Here is an 18903-nt window from a genome sequence, read left to right as displayed (position 1 = left end):
CAGCTCCTGGACCAGTGCCCGGGACAAACTAGCTCCTCCGTAAATGCTGAAGGAATTTATTGAGCCCTCCGTGTGGATCAGCAACTGTCTCAGGCCTGTCACCTACATTTGCTCTGTTTGGTCAGAAGTATCCTGAGATGGAGAAACTATTTTATCTTCTGCATTTTATTTCACTTTTTAAAAAAACTTATTAGGGCCGGCCCGTGGCTTAGCGGTTAAGTGCGCGCGCTCCGCTACTGGCGGCCCGGGATTCAGATCCCGGGCGTACGTGGACGCACCGCTTCTCTGGCCATGCTGAGGCCGCCTCCCACATACAGCAACTAGAAGGATGTGCAACTATGACATACAACTATCTACTGGGGCTTTGGGGGAAAAAAGGAGGAGGATTGGCAATAGATGTTAGCTCAGAGCCCGTCTTCCTCAGCAAAAAGAGGAGGATTAGCACGGATGTTAGCTCAGGGCTGATCTTCCTCACAAAAAATAAAAAAATAAAAAAACTTATTAGGAACCTTTACAAACACACAGAAAAGAAAACAGAATGGTATATATATAAGTTACCCTGATATAATTGATACAAATATTTTGCTATTTTGCCTTTCTTTTTTCCAAAAGTATTCTCAAGTAAATGCAGACACCAATGACATTCACCTCTAAATATTCCAGTGAGCATCTGTAAAAAATAAGAACGATTTTTCAGCATAACCACAAAACCATTGTCATAACAGCAATATCCACATTTTGGCTGAAGTAAGTTAGAGACATTATTTCACTCCCAAATATTTCAGTGTGCATCTCTAAATGGTAAAGACATTTTTCCACATAACCACCATACCATTATCCCTCCTAACAAAACTAACAATAATCCTAACATTATCTAATAATTGGCCACAAATTTCCCATCTGGACAAGTTTTAATCGGAGGGGTGGGGTCGCTTGCCCAAACAGCAGGAAGAGAGAAAACTGGAATTTGCACCCTGGCAGTCCGGGGACAGAGCTGTGACCACGGCCACGTGAGTCAGAGCAGAGCCGGCCCCTCTACCCCGGGCTGGCCACGCCCTGGTAAGGGAAGTTTTTGAGCAGGGGAGGTGACTGGGGGAGGAGGGGGAAGCGCCCACGCGTCTAGGGGTGACTCGCTCTTTCGCAAACCGTCTGGGAGGAGCCCCCGGGGCCACAAAACCGTCTCCTTCCCGAGGCCAGACTGAGAGGTGCAGAGAGGCCTCGGATAGGAGCCGCTGCCAGAGATGGGCCGCCTGCTGCTGCTGCCGCTGCTGCTGCTGTGGGTTCAGACCTGCATTCCAGGTAGGGGCTGGCCGGACGCCCGCGCCGGGAACTGGGTCTGATGACCGGGAAGGGGGGAGGGCAGCGGAGGGGGCTCAGATCTGATGAGGTGGGGGAGGAAGGCTCAGTCCCCAGCCCCCCCACTCAAATAGTAATTCTCCTGCCATCTGACGCCCCACACGGCAGGGCACCCGGCACACGGTAGGCGCTCAGGAAATACTACTTGAGCGAAGGCATTGAACCACAGTCACCATTTAGGGAGTGTGCTCTTCATTCCAAGCGCTCTTCTGAGCTCCTTCCTTGCAATTTCAAACTGGACGGGCGGAACTATTTTAACCTGGTTTCACAGAGAAGGAAACTGAGGCACAGAGAGGCTAAGCAACTGGTCCGAGGTCACACAGCCAGTCCTTGAATAAGTGGGATTCTGACCCTGCGGGGGCGTTCCAGAGCGCTCTCCACTCTGTCGGATTGCCCCCCACTCCTTGAAAGACAGGAGGACAGCGCCTCATTTTGCACAAGAGAGTCAGGCCCAGCGAGGCAGAGCCAGGGGCTGGGGACCCAGGGCTCGTCCCTCGAGGACCCTTCCCTTTCACTACCCCCTAGCCGACCCCTCTCACCTCCTTTTCCCGGAGAATGTAGGGGAAAGGGTAGAAAAGCGAGAGGAAATGGAGAAGGAACGGAGTCAGGGCGGGGTGGGAGCGGGGGTTGGGGTTGGGGGGTGGTTTGGCAATGAATAACCTGGAAAGCTCTCCGGACCGCTGGAGGCCCGGAGTGAGTAATGACTCTGGAAGACTCCGAATTTGAGAATTTGCGGTGGGGCAGGGACCGCAGGGGAGCCTGGTGGGCGGGGCGAGGACTTGGGGAGGAGCTAGTGGGCGGGGAGAGAACCTCGGAGCGGATAGTGGGCGGGGATAGAACGTCGGGGAGGGGCTAGTGGGCGGGGCTAGAACCTCGGGGGCGCGGGGACACAACCTCGGGGAGGGGCGGGGCTAGAACGTCGGGGAGGGGCTAGTGGGCGGGGAGAGAACCCCGGGGAAGGATTTGTGGGCGGGGCTAGAATCTCCGGGAAGAATTGGTGGGCGGGGCTAGAACCTCGGGGAGGGGCTACAGTAGTTGGGGTTAGAGAGCACCCCAGGACTGGTGGGCGGGGTTAGACCTTGGAATGGACTGATGCGCGGGGAGAGAACTGCGGAGGCGGGTGGAACCTGTTGGGGGTAGTCGGGGGCGCGGGAATCGGCGGCAGAACGTAGAGATCGGCTGGAGTCGGGGAGGATAGAGGAGAGCTTGCGGGCGGCATAGAATAGACCGCGGGCGGACGGGGTCCGGGAAAGGACCTTAGTGGGAGCAAGGCTAGAACGTCCCGATTGATGGCCAGGGTGGGGCTGGGACTTTCAGGATAGGCCCCGCGCGGACAGAATTAAAGGGAAGACGAGCGAGAGCGGGACTCTAGGAAGGGACTTGTGGGCGGAGACAGAACATTGGGCTAGGGATAGACCTTCGTGGGACCCCGGGGCTGGCAGAACGTGGAGCACGGACCTGAGTGCACAGGGCCTGGAGACGTGGTCCTAGCACTGGGGCATGAGGAGGCCACAGGGAGATCCTGGCGCGCGCGATAACCACTTCTCCTCTCCTCTCCTCCCTCTCCCCCCAGCCTCCTGGGGCCTGCGGTGCATGCGGTGTGAGAAGATCGGGAATTGCCAGGTGGAAGAGTGTGCCCTCGGCCAGGACCTCTGCAGGACCACGGTCGTACACATATGGGAAGGTGAGCTCCCCCACTCCAGGGCGACAGGGAAGGAGAGTGACCAAGAAACCTTATCTCGCCAGTAATCAGGGACAGGCAAACGAAAAAGACAAGGAGACTCGGTTTGAGGCCACTAAATTGACAAGCATTTAAAAACCTGACGATCCTGGGGTCGATGAGAATGTGGAACTGCAGACCCTGCTTTTAGGGGGGTAGACTGGTGCATCCACCGCACAGAGTGATTCGCAATATCTAGTGCAGATGAAGATTAGCATACCCTACAGCCAACAGTTCAACTCCTAGGAATATAGAACTCCCAAAGAACCTTGGCCTCATGTGTCCAGGAACACATGTACAAGAATGTTCTTAGCAGTAATGCTTGTGATAGGGCAAATTGGAAACAACCTAAAGTCAGTCATCAACAGAGGAGAAACATTATGGTATAATCACACGATGGAATGTTCTGCAGCAGTTTAAATGAAGGAACTAGAGTTGTGGGTATTAACGTGGATATATCTCAAAAACATAAGGTTGAGAGAAAAAAAGCATGTTGCAGAGTATGATATCTTTTAATATAAATAGTATATAACAATATACAATCAATAATAAATATACGAATAGACAATGGCATATATTGTTATGCATACATAGTGTGAGAATTGCCTATGCCAGTGGTTGCCTCTAGACAGGGCATAAGAGGAATGGAATTGGCAGGGGAGGAGGGTGAGCAGGAGGCTTTAACTGTATCTTTTAAATTTAATTTCTTTTAAAATATATATAAACAAATGTAGCAAAATGCTAATATTTTATAAAGTTGGGTGATGAATATACAGTATTTATTATATCATTCTATTATACTTTTTGGTAAACTTGAAGCATTTTCCTTTAAAAATTCCTATTAGAGTCATCTCCCTGCTAAAATCACTAATCTGTGAGGGAGGGGTAGATGGATCCAGAAAGTCTCAGTGATAGTGTTGTCACCAGGAGAGAGTAGGTTTCCTGTGAGGGTGGTGGATACCTCTTGAAAAGACAGTTGGACCCAAACAAGAGGAAAGGAAGGGATCAGCCCTGGGAGTGGGTGTCCTTAGGACCAGGAGTGTTAGAGGCTGGTTGGGCCCAGGGGAGCCTCTGGCATGACGAAGATACACTCCTCACAGGAGATGAAGAGCTGGAGGTGGTGGAGAGAGGCTGTACTCACCCAGAGAAGACCAACAGGACCATGAGCTATCGAATAGGCATGCAGATCATCACCCTCACAGAGACCGTGTGTGGGTCAGACTTGTGCAACCGGCCCATCCGTGGTAAGTAGGGCAGCCCTCGCCACGCCCAACCCAAAACCATCCCCAACTCAACCTCATCGTCATCCCTATCTTATCCCCAATCCTATACCATGCCAACCCCAACTCCATGCCTTACCCCAGTACCAACCCCAACTCAAACTCTTCCTTATCCCAAACACATCTCCAGCCCGGCCCCATTCTCATCCCCAACCCCAGCTCAACCTCACCTTCAGTCCTATCCCCAACTTGATTTTACCCCCAGCACCCTCCAACTCAAGCCCATCCTTGTTCCAAACACGTCTCTAACCCATCCCCAAATCAGCCCCATCTTATCTCAGACTATCCCCAATCCCACCGCCAACTACAAACTCATCCCCATCCCTAACCCTATCCCATCCCATATGTGTGTTTGTTTTTATGGTTGTTATGTATAAGATGCAACTCCTGCCATTTAGAATCTACACACATATACACCTGCTCGAGAAGTAGGTGAGGTATCTCATTGATGTTTTGCCATCTCATGTTTTCCATGGGACAGGAGATGGTTCAGGCGGTAGATGGTAAGGGACTGAGATACAGAGACCAGAGATACCAGAGACTCAATGTTCTTAAGGGAAGTCAAAAGAGGAGGGGATCAGACAGGCTGAAATGGGCTCAGAAAGTTCTCTAGAATAGATGGTCCTTAGGAAATGTTAGGAAATGAAAAAGAGTGTGAAGAAACTTCCATAAGCCCTTTTGTTGAGTTTCATAGCTTTAGGCTCTGGTCATTTTAAGAAAAAGACTTAGAAAGGCTCCAGTTCCCTGAGTTCCCCCTAGAAGAGGAAGGGTGGGGAAGGAATGAACCCATGTTGCATGGTCAGGCAGAGATTCCTCTTTCTGTTGAGGAAGGAAATTGGGTCAGGCCACTGTAGTCACCATGACGTCAGTAAGCAGAGCACCTGCGTTCACACTGGTTTTCTCTTGTTCTTCATCCACCCTGATTCTGCCGTTTTCATCCATCCTGACCTCAAACATTCATCTGTTGGTGGGAACTGAATCAGATGTTTATTTTCAAGGAAGTGACAAGAGAGAGGATGCTGGCTTCCTCTCTCTCAATTAGATGTGCTTGAGGAAAGCACTAATAAGTGAGTTTAAGTAATGCTTTTAATATGAGATAATATTCAAAATATTTAACAATATCAGTCAGTGCAGAAGGCACTGATCAATCAGAACAGACCTCTGGAGGCCCCCCTGCTGGGCCTGATATTACCCGTTTAGCTGATGGATCTTGGGGAAATGAGTGTTCTAAAGAGAGGGTTGGGAATGGTCAGGGGTCCACCAAGGAGTCAATTCAGTAATTTAATAACCGATATGCCTATATCAGCCCCATTTCTAATGCCATCTTACCCTGCTCACGGGGACTAGAACCGTGGATTAAACTACATCCTGTACTTACGTGATACTGGGACACGGCAGTGACCAGAACAGCCTTGGGCCCTGGCCCGAGGGAGCTCATAGTCCAGTGGGTGGGTGGCTTGGGGGACAGATCCATCACCAGACAGTCAGTGCCCAGATCAGTCAGAGCCGAGATGGGGGAGCACAGGCAGAGAGTCAGGACCCCGACAGAAGAAACAGAGACCAGAGGGGTCAGAGCTGTGATGGAGAAGCCCAGTCCAGAAATGTCAGGGCTGAGATGGAGGAAACAGAGGCCAGAGTGATCAGGGCTGGGCCGAGTGAAGACTGGGGCTGTGGGACCCTAGAGCAGACACTTGACTCAGATGCGAGCAGGTTTCCTACAGGAAGCAGCAGCTAAACTGGATCTTGAGGGATGAGTAGGAGTCAGACTTAAAAAGACAGTGGAAAGAGTTTTCCAGACAGAGGGAGCAACAGAAACAAAGGCCCAGAGGTGGGTGAAAGTAATTCAGCTGGAGGAAGGAAAAAATGGGGCGAGAGGAGCTGGTGACATTGGCAGGGTCGTATTAGACAGGGCCTTCTAGCCTGTGGTAAGAAATATAGACTTCATCCGGGGAACAGTGGGAGGTCATGAGAGGGTTTTAAGCAGAGAGGGTCACAATCAGATTTGTATTTTTAGCAAATTGTTGTGACCTCAAAGTGGACGAGAGATTGGGGGGAAGCAAGAGTGGATGAAGGGAGACCACCTTGGAGGTGAGTGAGGTTGTCCAGATGAAGAAGAGGACTAGAGGGTAAGCCCTGCAGATGGAGAGAAGTGGATGGATTTAAGAGCTAGCTAGCAGGTAGATGAGCAGGACTTAGTGATGGATTAGATGTGGCGGGTGGGTTTGCAGTTCTGGTCATGATGGAGTTGCTTATATCAGAATAACCCCCCCCCTGCCAATGGCAGCTGTGAAAGCTGGACAAATTATAAACAGTTATTTGAAGTTACTAGAGAGCAGCAAACGAAGAGAAGAATTTGAGAGCTACAATCTTTGAAAGAAGGAAAGCTCAGGGAGTTGGGTCCCACAGACAAGCTGGCTTTTTTCTTGAGCGCACTTTCCAGTTCACTGCTGTGAAGAGGAAATAGAACTGAAGCAAAAAGAGATCATCACTAGACCGGGAAGAGAGAAGGTGGAGTCTGGGGCTGCCAGAGTGTCTCAAAAATGAGAGGTGAAATCCTGGAATGCAGGGAACCACGGCATGGGAATCCCCAGATCTGCAAATTTCCTTCAAGTCATTGGCAAGCTATACGTGCACAGGGTGTGACTCCAAGAAACTCAGCAGAAAATAGTACCTGGGAAGCTACAGAATTGAGCAAGGATTCCAGCAGGCATGTGATGGTGGGGAGGCTGAAGTTGCCAAGTTGGAGAGAGGCCTTGGACCACCTCAAGTTACCTCTGAGACCACACCCGAGGAGTAAGGGCAAAATTGAAATAGACTAGCCCGAAAAATGCCTACATCTCATCTTAGACGGGAAGAAAAACCAACCCTCTGTGGAAGAAATAACATCATTTGGAATCTTTACAAATTTTCGTCTATACTGTCTGGCATCTAATCAAAATTTACAAGGTACCCTGAAGAAAATGAAAAGGATCAATTGACTGGAAGCCAAGAGAAAAATCTAACAATAGAAACAAACTCGTAATGATTCAGATTTTGGGATCATTAGACAGGGAACTTGAAAATAGCTATGATTAATATATTCAAGAAAGTAGAGGAAAGGCTAAGTTTTAGCAGAGATCTGGAATCCATCTTTTAAATGAGTCAGACAGGAAATATAGTACAATGACTGAAATTCAGAACTCAACAGATGTGCTTACTAGAGATCGGAAACAGCAGAGCAAAAGGATTAAAGAACTAGAGACAGGGTAGTCGAAGTATCCAGATTGGTAACTAGATGTGGAGGATCAAGGTGTCTGCCAGGTTTCTGCCCTAGAGGACTGGCTGGGGCCATCTCTGAGATGTGGAATTCAGGAGAAGGAGCAGGTCTGGGGAGAAGATGGAGAGTTGCATTTGGGGCATGTAGAGATTCAGGTGTTTGAGGGATAGCCAAGGGGCCTCCACGAGGCGGTTGGGTGTAGAGGTATGGAGATCAGAGAGAAATCTCAGAGAGAGATTTGTGAGTGACCAGCATATAGGTGGAAGTGAAGCCATGTCAATGGATAACATCTCCATGGGACAGAGTGAGTACCGTGAGAAATGAAAAGGGCCTAAGACAGAAACCTCAGGATCACCCACATTTAGAAGAGCGACAGAGGAAGAAGAGTTCACAAAGGAGACCCATGGATGGTAAGAGACAGCTATTTTGGCAGTGATGGCAATTCATGTTTTCATTTTCATGCAAGTTCATGCCAGAAGACATGGGTTGTTGGCCTTTTTGTCATTTTTCTTTGTGGGGAAGGATTTGGCTTTTGATGTAATATGATTCACCTAATTACAGCTACTGGCCTGCCAGTTGAGAGCCTTGGCTGAGACAGCCCTCTTGCTTCTCTAAGACTTGGCCCAAACTCAACTCAGATATCTGGGGTCAGGAACGAGAGGGCATGCCAGGCCTGCGCATGGTGTGAGCCAAGGCCTGGGCACAGCAGTGACTGGTGAATCCAGGGAAAAGTAACTACTCCACTTGGCCTGGACCAGAAGGTCCATGTGAGAAGCAAAGTTATCACAGAGCAATCAAGTGAGGCTTTGATCCCTGACACAATTGAGTAGTGTATTGATTATCTATTGCTGCATTACAAAGTGCCCCAAAACTTAAAACAAAGATAAGCATGTGTTACTTTATGAAGTTTCTGAAGGTAAAGACTCCAGGAGTGGCTTAGGTAGGTGGTTCTGGATCTTTCTAGAGGTGAGGTTGCATCAAGATGACAGCTGGGCTGCAGTCATCTGAAAGCTCCCAAGATAGCTTCACTCACATGGATGATCCACTCCATGGCTTTGGCAAAGGCCTCAGTTCCTTGCCATACAGACCTCACCATGGGGCTGCTTGAGTGTCCTTGCAACATGGCAGCTGGCTTCCCCCAGAGCAAGTGATCCAAGAGAGAGCCAGGAAGAAGTTGCAATGTCTTTTATGATCTAGCATAGAAGTCACACACCAGTATTTCCACAATACCCTAGTGGTTACCCAGGTCAGCCCTATGCTTTATGGGAAGAGACTTCACAAGGGCATGAATACCAGGAAGCAGGGATCATTGGGGGCCGTCTTGGAGATTGGCTACCACAGGGAACAATAGAAAGGTTTTATCTAATTTTTCATTCATTCATTCATTCATTCATTCAATTAATAAATATTGATTGAATATTCTCTCCGGCCCTGGCCCTGTGCTGGGTAGTGCTGGGACACAGTAGTGACCAAGACAGCCCTGGCCCTACCCTCCTGGGGCTCAGAGTCCAGTGAGGGAAACAGACCTGTCACCAGACAGGGACAACCCGGAGCAGGCATGGCTGGGATTGGGGAGCCCAGAGGGGCACCTGATCCAGCCCGGGAGGTCAGGGAGGGCTTCTTGGAGGAGGTGAAATTGGAGAAGATGATGCCTAAAGAATGAGTAGGAGATAGGGAAAGTAGGAGCAAGGGAATGTGTTCTAGGCAAAGGCAACAGCATATGTAGGTCTTGGTGCCAGTCAGCATGTATATGCGAGGACTGTGGGAAGTTATGTGAAGAAGAGTCTCAGGGGCTGGTGGAGGGAGATGAGGGAGGAGAGGTGACCAGGACCCAGTCTTTGATGGGCCTTGAATGCCATGCTGAGGATCTTGGATTTTGTTCTGAGGGCAGTGGGGAGTCATGGAGGGGTTTTGAACAGAGGAGAGGCAGGGTCAGATTTGAGTATTAGAAGCATCCTTCTGTGGCCATATGGGGATGCCCTGGTGGTGGGGGGTGGGGCAAGAATGGAAACTGGGAGGCCAAGGAGGAAGCTGACATTGAAGGAGGTCTCAGCTGGACTTGGTCATGGAGCTGGAAAGGCCAAGATGGATTCCAGAAAGATCCAGAATGGCCAGGGCTTGATGGTTGGCTGAAGGGTGGGATAAGGAGGAATTGATGCTGAGTTGAGTCCTCAAGGGAGCTGGATCTCCAGGACTCTCCCCATGGAGTCTCACCTTCCTGCCTCTCCCCAAACAGGCCGGCCTCGACCCTTTCCCCGAAGCCGTTTCCTCGAATGCACTTCCTGCGCCTCATCAGACCTGAGCTGTGAGAGAGGCTGGGAGCAGAGCCTGCAATGCCGCAACCCTGGAGAACGGTGCGTGGAAGTGGTCACGCACCGGAGCCTGGAAGGTGAGCCCCAACCTGCCAGGAACTCCTCCTCCCTGCTTTGCTTCTCCCCAAGGCTGCACTTAACAATGACCTTAACAAAATAACAGTGATTTAAGCAAGGTAGAAAGTTAGTTCTCACACACACAAAAAATTCAGTGATAGAAAGTCCAGGGTCACTAGGACAGTTCCACAGTCACTAGAAACCCAGATGCCTTCTCATTTCTTCTATTCTCAAGATTGCCTCATAGTCCAAGATAGCTGCCAAAGCTCCAGGCCTTATGTCCAAGTTCCAGGAAGGAGGAAGGGGAAAGATGGGGCAAAAAAGGGGTATCCCTCCTTTTGTAAGCGTTCTCCTTTCTGGAAGTCCCATAAAACCTTTCTACTTACATCACATTGGCCAGAATTTAGCCACATGACTATCCCTACAGAAGCTGAAAAATGTGAAATGTGTCTTTTGGCTAGATATATGGCTGCCCCAAATAAAGTGAAGGTCCTATAATGAAGGATGAAGCAGAGAATGGTCAGAAGACTGCTGTGGTAGGCAAACCTAGTCTCAGCCCCTCATCAACAATCTGACCTCTCTCCTCTGCCCCCCACCCCGACCTCCCACAGTAAGTCCAAGGGATGAGCGCTACATTCGTGGCTGCGGCAACCTTCCTGGCTGCCCAGGCCCCACCGGCTTCCACAACAACGACACTTTCCACTTCCTGCGGTGCTGCAACACCACCAAATGCAATGGGGGCCCAGGTAAGGGGCTGGAGACCCGGTGTGAGGTCTGGGATCTGGGCGGGGAGGTGCACTTATGCTGACTGCTGCTGGCTCGCAGGCAAACCCCTCCTCTCTAAGTTTCTGTTTCTTCCTCTGAAAAATGGTCGCATCAATCCCTTCCTCACAGAAGGATTTTGGTGGGAATTCAATGAGACTATCAAACTGTTAACTTGAAAAGCCTCAAAACGAGTTTATTCAGGAATAGCCAAAAGAATTGCAATTCAGTTATGTGCCTGCTACCGCTAAACCATAGGCAAATTCAGCAAAGGAGGGGAGCTGTTTTTATAGAGAAAGAGGGGGAGTAGGGAGGGGCTGCTCTAAAGGAAAGTCCATTGGGGGAAAGTAACAAGGGCGGCAACAGCTTCTCATTGGCTGAGCTGCGACATTTCTCATTGGCTGGGCTGTTGCCAGGTGGGGAGAGAAATCTTCCTTCAGCAGTAAAGTAGTTTTACCTCCCATCCAAGACGCAAGCGTGTGCCTCTTCCTGTTTGGTGTAACTGATGACGTATGATATAGCATGAGAGCTCCCCCTACAGGCCTTCCTGACTCCAATTTAGTTAAGTTTTCTTTTATTAATTTCCACAAAATCTTCACCAAGACCCGGGTTTCATGCTGCCTACATCCTCTTGAACCCTTCCACTGCTCGCACCTCCTCTGCTGCCACGCTGGTCCATGCCACCATGACCTCTCACCTAGATTGTTGAAATCATCTCCTGGATGGTCCACTGCCTCCACTCCTGCCACCCTAAGGCCAGTGTTGACCAGAGCAGCAAGAGTGGTTTTTTAAAAATGTAAATCAGATCATGTCACCCTCCTTCCTTAGGCACTTCAACAACTTCCCCTTGCTCTTGGAATAAAACCCAAAGACCATACTATGCCCTGTGTAATCCAGCACCTGTCTGCCTCAGGGTCTTCATTTAGTTTCTGCAACTGCCAAACTCTGTTCTGCCTCACTTTCTACCTTTGCACAGCAGTGCCCTCCACCAGGAAGGCGTCTGCCCCAAGAGTTCACCCAGCTGGCTACTTCTCATTCCTTAGGGCTCAGCTTTAAAATATCATTCTCAAGGAAACTTTCTCTGTCCCTCCTCTCCAACAGAATCTAGATCCTTCGTGTTATTCTGTCTCTATAAACCAGTACTGTCCAACAGAAATTTCCACAGTGATGGAAATGTTCTGTATCTGTCCTGTCCAATATGGTAGCCACTGCCCCATATGGCTATTGAGCCCTTGAAATGTGAACTGAATTTTGAATTTTATTTAATATTATTTAATTTCAATGTAAATGTAAACAACCACATGTGGCTTAGTGGCTACCATATGGGATAGCACAGCTTTAAATTCTAAGTTCTCTGAGGGCAAGGACTGTTTCGTCTTACACAGCTGCTTACCCAGTGCTTGGTCAGATAGAGGCTCAGGGGGAGCGGGGGGTTGGGATTTCTCTCACAGGCCCCAGAGACCCGCCAAAAGAGAGTGTCATTCCAATGCTGACCACAAAGTGGCGCCATGACATCTCAGGCTGAGAGTTGGGAGTGCGGGGGAGGTAATGCAAGGACGGAGGACCCCCTTTCACCCTCTTACCCACACCCTCGTGCTCTTTTCCTTGGTTTCTTGTCTTCTCCCAAGTCCTGGAGCTTCAAAACCTGCCACTCAATGGCCTCCAGTGTTACAGCTGTGAGGGGAACAGCACGTATGGATGTTCCTTTGAAGAGACTTCCCTCATCGCCTGCCGAGGCCCCATGAATCAATGTCTGGAAGCCACAGGCACTAAAGGTGAGGCCCTTCAGGAGGCTAGGAGAGGTGCTTATCGGGGGGTGGGGTTTGCAAGAGGTTGACTTCTAGCTAAGCTGGACTTCCTTCAGGAGGGTGCAAAGTGTACTAAGGAATTAGGACTCGTTCCTTAGGAAATGGATATTTTGGCAACAGAAATGTAGACTTGGGGGTGGGACTTCCCATAGGTGGGTGAGACCTCCCGTGGACATTGCTAGTTTCTATCCTGAGACGTCCTGGGAAGGGTTCTCAAATTTTTTGGTCTCAGAATTCCTTCATGCTCTTAAAAGTTACTGTTTATGTCAGTTATATCTATAGATATTTACTGCATTCAAAATTAAAACTGAGAAATTTTAAAAGATGTGTTTATGAATTCATTTTAAAATAACAATTAAAAACTTATTACATGTGAACATATTTTTACCAAAAAAAAAATGACCTTTTCCAAAATGAAAAACTTTAAATGAGAAGACTGGCATTGTTCTACAATTCTGAAAATCTCTTTACTGTCTGGTTTGATAGAAGACAGCTGGATCCTCATATCTGCTTCTGCAGCCAGTCTGTTCCAAGATCACTTGTCCTGGGGTTTCTGGAAAACCCCGTTGTACGCTTATGAGAGCAAAAAAAGCCTAATGATATTTTAGCATTATTATGAGAATAATTTTGACTTCACAGATCCCCTGGAAGGGTCTGAGGGACCTCCAGGGGTCCCTGGACCACACTTAGAACTGCTGCTTTTTCCAGGTGGCATCCATCACAAGGTGGCATGTCACCCAGTGAGAATTCTAGGTCCAGGCCCCAGGGTGTGGAATCTCATACAGTTTTCTCTCTCCTCAGACCTGGGGAACACAACCTACACAGTACGAGGCTGTGCAACCCCCTCATGGTGCCAAGGCCTCCACGTGGCTGAGGCCTTCGGCCTGACCCATCTCAACATCTCATGCCTTTCTGGAAATGGCTCTAACTACATGTTGGAGGATGTCCAGCCCCGCATGGGGGGCGCCCCCCGGCCTAGCCCTGCCCACCTCAGCCTCACTGTCATCCTGCTTACAACTGCCAGACTTTGGGGAGGCACTCTCCTCTGGACCTGAACCCCACACTCCCCCTGCCCTGGCTGGATCCAGGGGCCCCGTATGTCCTTTCCTCAGCTCCTAGCCCTGCAGACTTGCTGTGTGACCTCAGGCCAGTGTGCTGCCCTCTCTGGGCCTCAGTTTTCCCAGCTGTCAAAACACCTATCTCGCAGAGTTGTGAGAACCAGAGGATAAAAGTTGGAGAAAGGCTGCAGGCCAGCGGGAGAGCTCTTATTATTATTATTGTCGCTGTTGTTATTATTAATATTTGAATATTTGTTTTATTTAATATTTTATATTCAAATAAAGAATTTTCTACCACTGAACAAGGCCAGATCTGCCCTCCTCCATAGCGTCTGTCTTTGGGAGGGTGAACTGGGGCACCTTTCCACAGGCTTCTGGAATTAGGGGTCACATTGTAGAAGCCAGGCATTTGAGGCCCCAGCCTTGGGAGCAGTCCAAAATGGGCTTCCACCCTAAGCTGCCTCCACATCTTTCTGGGCTCCTAATGCAACCTTCTAACGTGCTCACCCAAGCATAAACTTTCCAATCTCTTCTCCCAAACTCCAAAGGTCAAGACTACTTTGTTGTTCTAAGGAGGCAGGTCTGCATTTCCTGGGGACTCTGAGACTGGGGATGAATAGAAGAGATAACACCATGGCCAGAACTCCCATGATGCACTGCAGTGAGGAATAAGGACAGGACTACATTTCCCCTGATGCTCTGGGGCAGGACATAAAGGCTGGGCTATATTCTCTAGGATGTCCTCAGAGTGATTCAGGAAAAGACAGAACTACCATTTCAATGGCACTCTTGGAGCACAATACTGAAGAATTCCTATTTCCTGTGGTTTGCTGAGGCAAACTCATAGAGACAAAATTTCACTCCCCTTGGGGCCCTATGGTTCATGAAGAAAAAGATAGGACATCTTCCATGGTATTTGAGGGTAGGTGAGGGACAGGGTTTCTTTTTAGGACCTCCTCAAGTCACATATCACCAACTGTCATTGTGGTGGCTTAAAGAGGTGGGGTCGGTATCCACCTCTTGAACATGAGTGGCTCTGTGACTTCTCTGACCAATAGAACATGGTGGAAGTTATGCCAGGCCAGATCCTGGACCCAGGCTTTTATAATTTTTATTTATTTATTTTTCCCCCCAAAGCCCTGGTAGATAGTTGTATGTCATAGCTGCACATCCTCGTAGTTGCTGTATGTGGGACACGGCCTCAGCATGGCCGGAGAAGCGGTGCGTCAGTGCGCACCCGGGATCCGAACCCGGGCCGCCAGCAGCAGAGCGCGTGCACTTAACCGCTAAGCCACGGGGCAGGCCCCTGGACCCAGGCTTTTAGAAGCTGTCTGGCTCTGAGGAAGCCAGCTGCCATGTAAAAGTCCTCCTGTACTGAGACTGCCATGCTCTGAGGTCACCCAAACTACTCATGCACGGATGCTATATGGAGAGAGAGCCCCGGATGTTCCAGCCACCTCAGCCCAGGTGCCAGACAAGTGGGATCCACCCTGGACATCGTAAGCCCAGCAGGTATAACATGCAGGAGAACCGGGAAAGCCAGCTCTTTTCCTTTCCAAGGGCTGCCATAATAAATTACTACAAACTTACAAACTAGGGGGCTTCAAACAACAAAAATTTATTCTCTCAGAGTTCTGGATGCTACAAGTCCGAAATGTCTCTGAGGAAGAATCCTTCCTGGCCTCTTCCTGGCTTCTGGGGGTTGCCGACAATCCTTGGTGTTCCTTGGCTTGAGGCTGCATCACTCCCATCTCTGCCTCTGTTGCTGCATGGCCTTCTTCTCTGTGACTGTGGCTGTGCGTCTCCGAATCTCTCTCTCTTGTTAGAAGGACACAGTCATTGGATTTAGGGGCCCACCCTAATCCAGTATGACCTCAACTTAATCACATCTGCAAAGACCCTATTTCCCAATAAGCTCACATTCATGGATCCTGGGGGTTAGGACTTCACCATATATTTTGAGGGGACACAATTCACCCACAACACCAGCCAACAGTCAGAACCAAGGTTTCAGATATATGGCCCCAGATGAACCATCCCATCCTTCTCCAGCTGTTCAAGCCAGCCCGTTCTGGCCCCAGTCCATTGTGGATCAAATACACGCTGATCCCACTGTGTCTTGCTCAACTTCCTGACGCACAGCATCATAAGATAAAAAGGCTGAGGTTTTATATCACTGAGTTTTGGGGTATTTTGTTATGCTGCAATGGTTAACAGGAACAGTCGTTGTCTTTTTGCTAACTCTCCCCACTATAATCTCCATAAAGGGCAAGGTCTTTTCTTTGCTCACTACTGTATTCTCAGGACCTAGAATAGTCCTGGGACACGGCAGGTGATGAAGAAGGAAGGGAGGGAGGGAGAGAGGGAGGGAGGGAGGGAGGAAGGAAGGAAGGAAGGAAGGAAGGAAGGAAGGAAGGAAGGAAGGAAGGAAGGAAGGAAGGAAAAAAAGACCATGATGCTCTACAGCACAGATTGGAGGCTGGGAATACATTTCCCATGATGCCTCACAGCAGGAATTGAGGCTAGGACTGCATCTCCCATGAGATTCTATGGCAGATATGGGAGGCTAGGATTACATCTTCCATGATGCCATACAGTGCAGACCAGAGGAAAGAAATACACGTCCCATGATGCCCTACAGCAGAAATTGAGGCTAGGGATAAATTTCTCATAATGTTCTACACCAGAGCTTGTGATCAGGACCTCATCATTAACAGCTCCCAAGTTTTTGTTCAGGGATCTTGGTTGCAAGAAATAAAATCTGTTTCAGCTGACTTAAGCAAAAATGACAACGTGATTGGAAGTTTAGAATCCAAGCAAGAGCTAGGTCTCTGGGCCTCACTGGGGACAAGAAACAGAATTGAAAAGCTGTATGAAATCAAGGTTGTCTCCCTTTTGCAAAATCTCTCTCTCTCTCTCTCTGAATGTGTGGTTTCCCTCGTGGGCTTCCACTTTATTTCTCTGTCTCTCCACAAACTCCCTTCTTCTGCTTTACACATAGTAGCCAAATCTACCTTTGAAATATCAAGTACCAAGAACTACTTGTGTCCTGGTTCTAGAATTTTAACAGACAGGCTCTGATGGGGTCCAGTTTGGGTCAGAGCTCTGCCTATGACTCCCTCTGCTATAGCCAGGGAAGTTCACGTCAAAGCCACCGCATACAGTTGTTCAGGTTGTAAACAGGAGGAATCCACTGCTCCTGAAGTTCTCATGGTATGCAGCCCACTCAGTCAGAGCTGGGACAACAACCTCTATGAGAGAGATCCCACCACGTGATGGGGGAGCAACTGAAAGACAAAACTATCCCTTAGAATGTTTTAATCTGCAAGCAGCGCTGCCTCCATGTATTCTATGTGAATCACAAGCAATGTGGTGGCCAGGGCTGTATGTAACAGGGCACCCAACTCAAAATGGTTGAAACAAAGAGGAAATTGATTATCTCACAGAACAAGAGCTCATGAGTTAGGGCAGTTGCTGTGTTGACTAATTCAGTGTTTCCACTATGTCCTAAAGGATCCATTCAGGCTTGTCCACCTCATGGCCTCAAGATGGCCGCTGCAGTTCCAGACATCACACCCACATTCAGAGGCAATAACAAAGAGCCATCTCTTCTTGCGTCTCTTTTTTAAAACAAAGAAAGCTTATCCCAAAACTTCCAGGCTGACTTGCACTCACTTTTTATTTGCCAGACTTATTTCCTACATCCATGCCTAGAGCAATCACAGGAAGAGGGCATGGAACCACAATATTTGGCAAAGTGTATTCAGATTCCATTCTGGGGCTTCCCGCACATCATCCAGCTAATAAAGAAAAGTGGATGCCTGAACAAAATCAGGATTATCTTAGGAAGGAGCAAAGAGGGAGAGAATGTGTATTAGGGGGAAAAAAATACCCAATCTTCCTCCTGTATAGGGAAAATTCCAATTCTTCCATACTATATTTTTCTCCTGTGTGTCTCCTTTACTTTCACACTACTACCACACTCACAACATTTCTGGTCACCAAATGTGTGTGTGGAGGGGTTTCTCCACACCAAGCAATTCTCTGTGACACTGGCTGGGTGTTCTACAATTTCACTCAGTTCTGACCCTGGAGATAGACTCAAATTCCACAGGTTAAGGGCTCAGTCCCACAAGACACTCCCCACTTCAGATGACAATCGCAAGTCCAGGTTGTCACCCCTGCCTCTGACTGATTGACTACATAAATCAGAGGTTCCAGTGACCCCCTCTTCAGGTTCAATTAATTTGCTAGAGTGGCTCATAGAATTCAGGAAAGCAGGCACTTACATTTACCAGTTTATTATAAAAGGATATGATAAAGAATACAGATTAACATCCAGATGGAAGAGACGCATAGGGCAAGGTGTGAGGGAAGGGGCTGGAGCTTCTATGCCTTCTCCGGGCACATCACTCTCCCAGCACCTGCACATGCTCACCAACCCAGAAGCTCCCCAGACCCCATAATATTGGGATTTTATGCAGGCTTCATCACACAGGCACGACCTATCATTAACTCCATTTCCAGCCCTTCTCCCTTCTCAAGAGAATGGGGGGCGGGGCTGAAAATTCCAAGCTTCTAATCATGTCTTGGTCTTTCTGGTAACCAGCTCTCATCCAGGAGCCATCCCGGAGCCAATCCAGAGTCACCTCATTAGAACACAAGACACTCCTATCACCCAAGAAATTACAAGAGTTTCAGGAGCCCTGTGTCAGGAACTGGGGACAGAAACCAAATACACATTTCTATTATCTGTGAGAAGGATACCGAGAAAACAGCTAACAAAGTCTGCACCATCCCAAGACTTCAAAAACTCAAGAATGGTCAACTCGTGGTATGCAGCCCACCCTCTCCTCAAAATAGCAGGCATAGCAGCTGTCTCCCCAATATCACATCTGTTTAAGAAAGCTGATTTCACCACTGACCTGGCAGTGCGGGGAACCTGTGGCTCAGGTCTAATTCAATCAGCACAGTCTCATCCCCTGGCCATTGAGATTGGTTCAGTGATAGGCAGGAGGCATCATCTGGACCAATGAGACACAATGGAAGGTTTTGGGGAAGGTTCTAGGGAAAAATATTTCTCCCCTCTGCTGAGGGAGCTTGTCAAAATCTCTTCTCTCCCTTTCTCTTTCCTCCCCTCAGTTTTCCTCAGTCTGACTCTCTCAGTCTGTCTGTCTTTTTCTCTCTCCTCCTCTCCAAATGTGAAGGAAAAGTGTGGGCCCAGGGGAATTTGCCAGCCATCTTGCAACGCAAGAGAAGCCATTTATCCTCAGGACAGAGAGATGGACAGACCA

The 18903-nt window shown here is 48.8% G+C and overlaps 1 protein-coding gene across 1 annotated transcript; it reads left to right on the top strand.

The window, feature by feature from the left end:
* Positions 1 to 1117: 1117 nt before the first annotated feature.
* PLAUR (plasminogen activator, urokinase receptor) lies at positions 1118 to 13914 on the top strand. The gene is made up of 7 exons (XM_058529490.1): positions 1118 to 1299; positions 2930 to 3040; positions 4177 to 4320; positions 9849 to 10001; positions 10593 to 10727; positions 12372 to 12518; positions 13353 to 13914. Exons 1-7 carry the CDS (start codon positions 1242 to 1244, stop codon positions 13604 to 13606), a joined length of 1002 nt encoding a protein of 333 aa, XP_058385473.1. The 5' UTR covers positions 1118 to 1241; the 3' UTR covers positions 13607 to 13914.
* The last annotated feature ends 4989 nt before the right edge of the window (positions 13915 to 18903 follow it).

Source organism: Diceros bicornis, chromosome 34 (assembly GCF_020826845.1).
Source record: "Diceros bicornis minor isolate mBicDic1 chromosome 34, mDicBic1.mat.cur, whole genome shotgun sequence".
Taxonomy (NCBI): domain Eukaryota; kingdom Metazoa; phylum Chordata; class Mammalia; order Perissodactyla; family Rhinocerotidae; genus Diceros; species Diceros bicornis.
The sequence above is the reverse complement of the archived record's forward strand: the minus strand, read 5'-3'. Positions and strand labels throughout refer to the sequence as shown.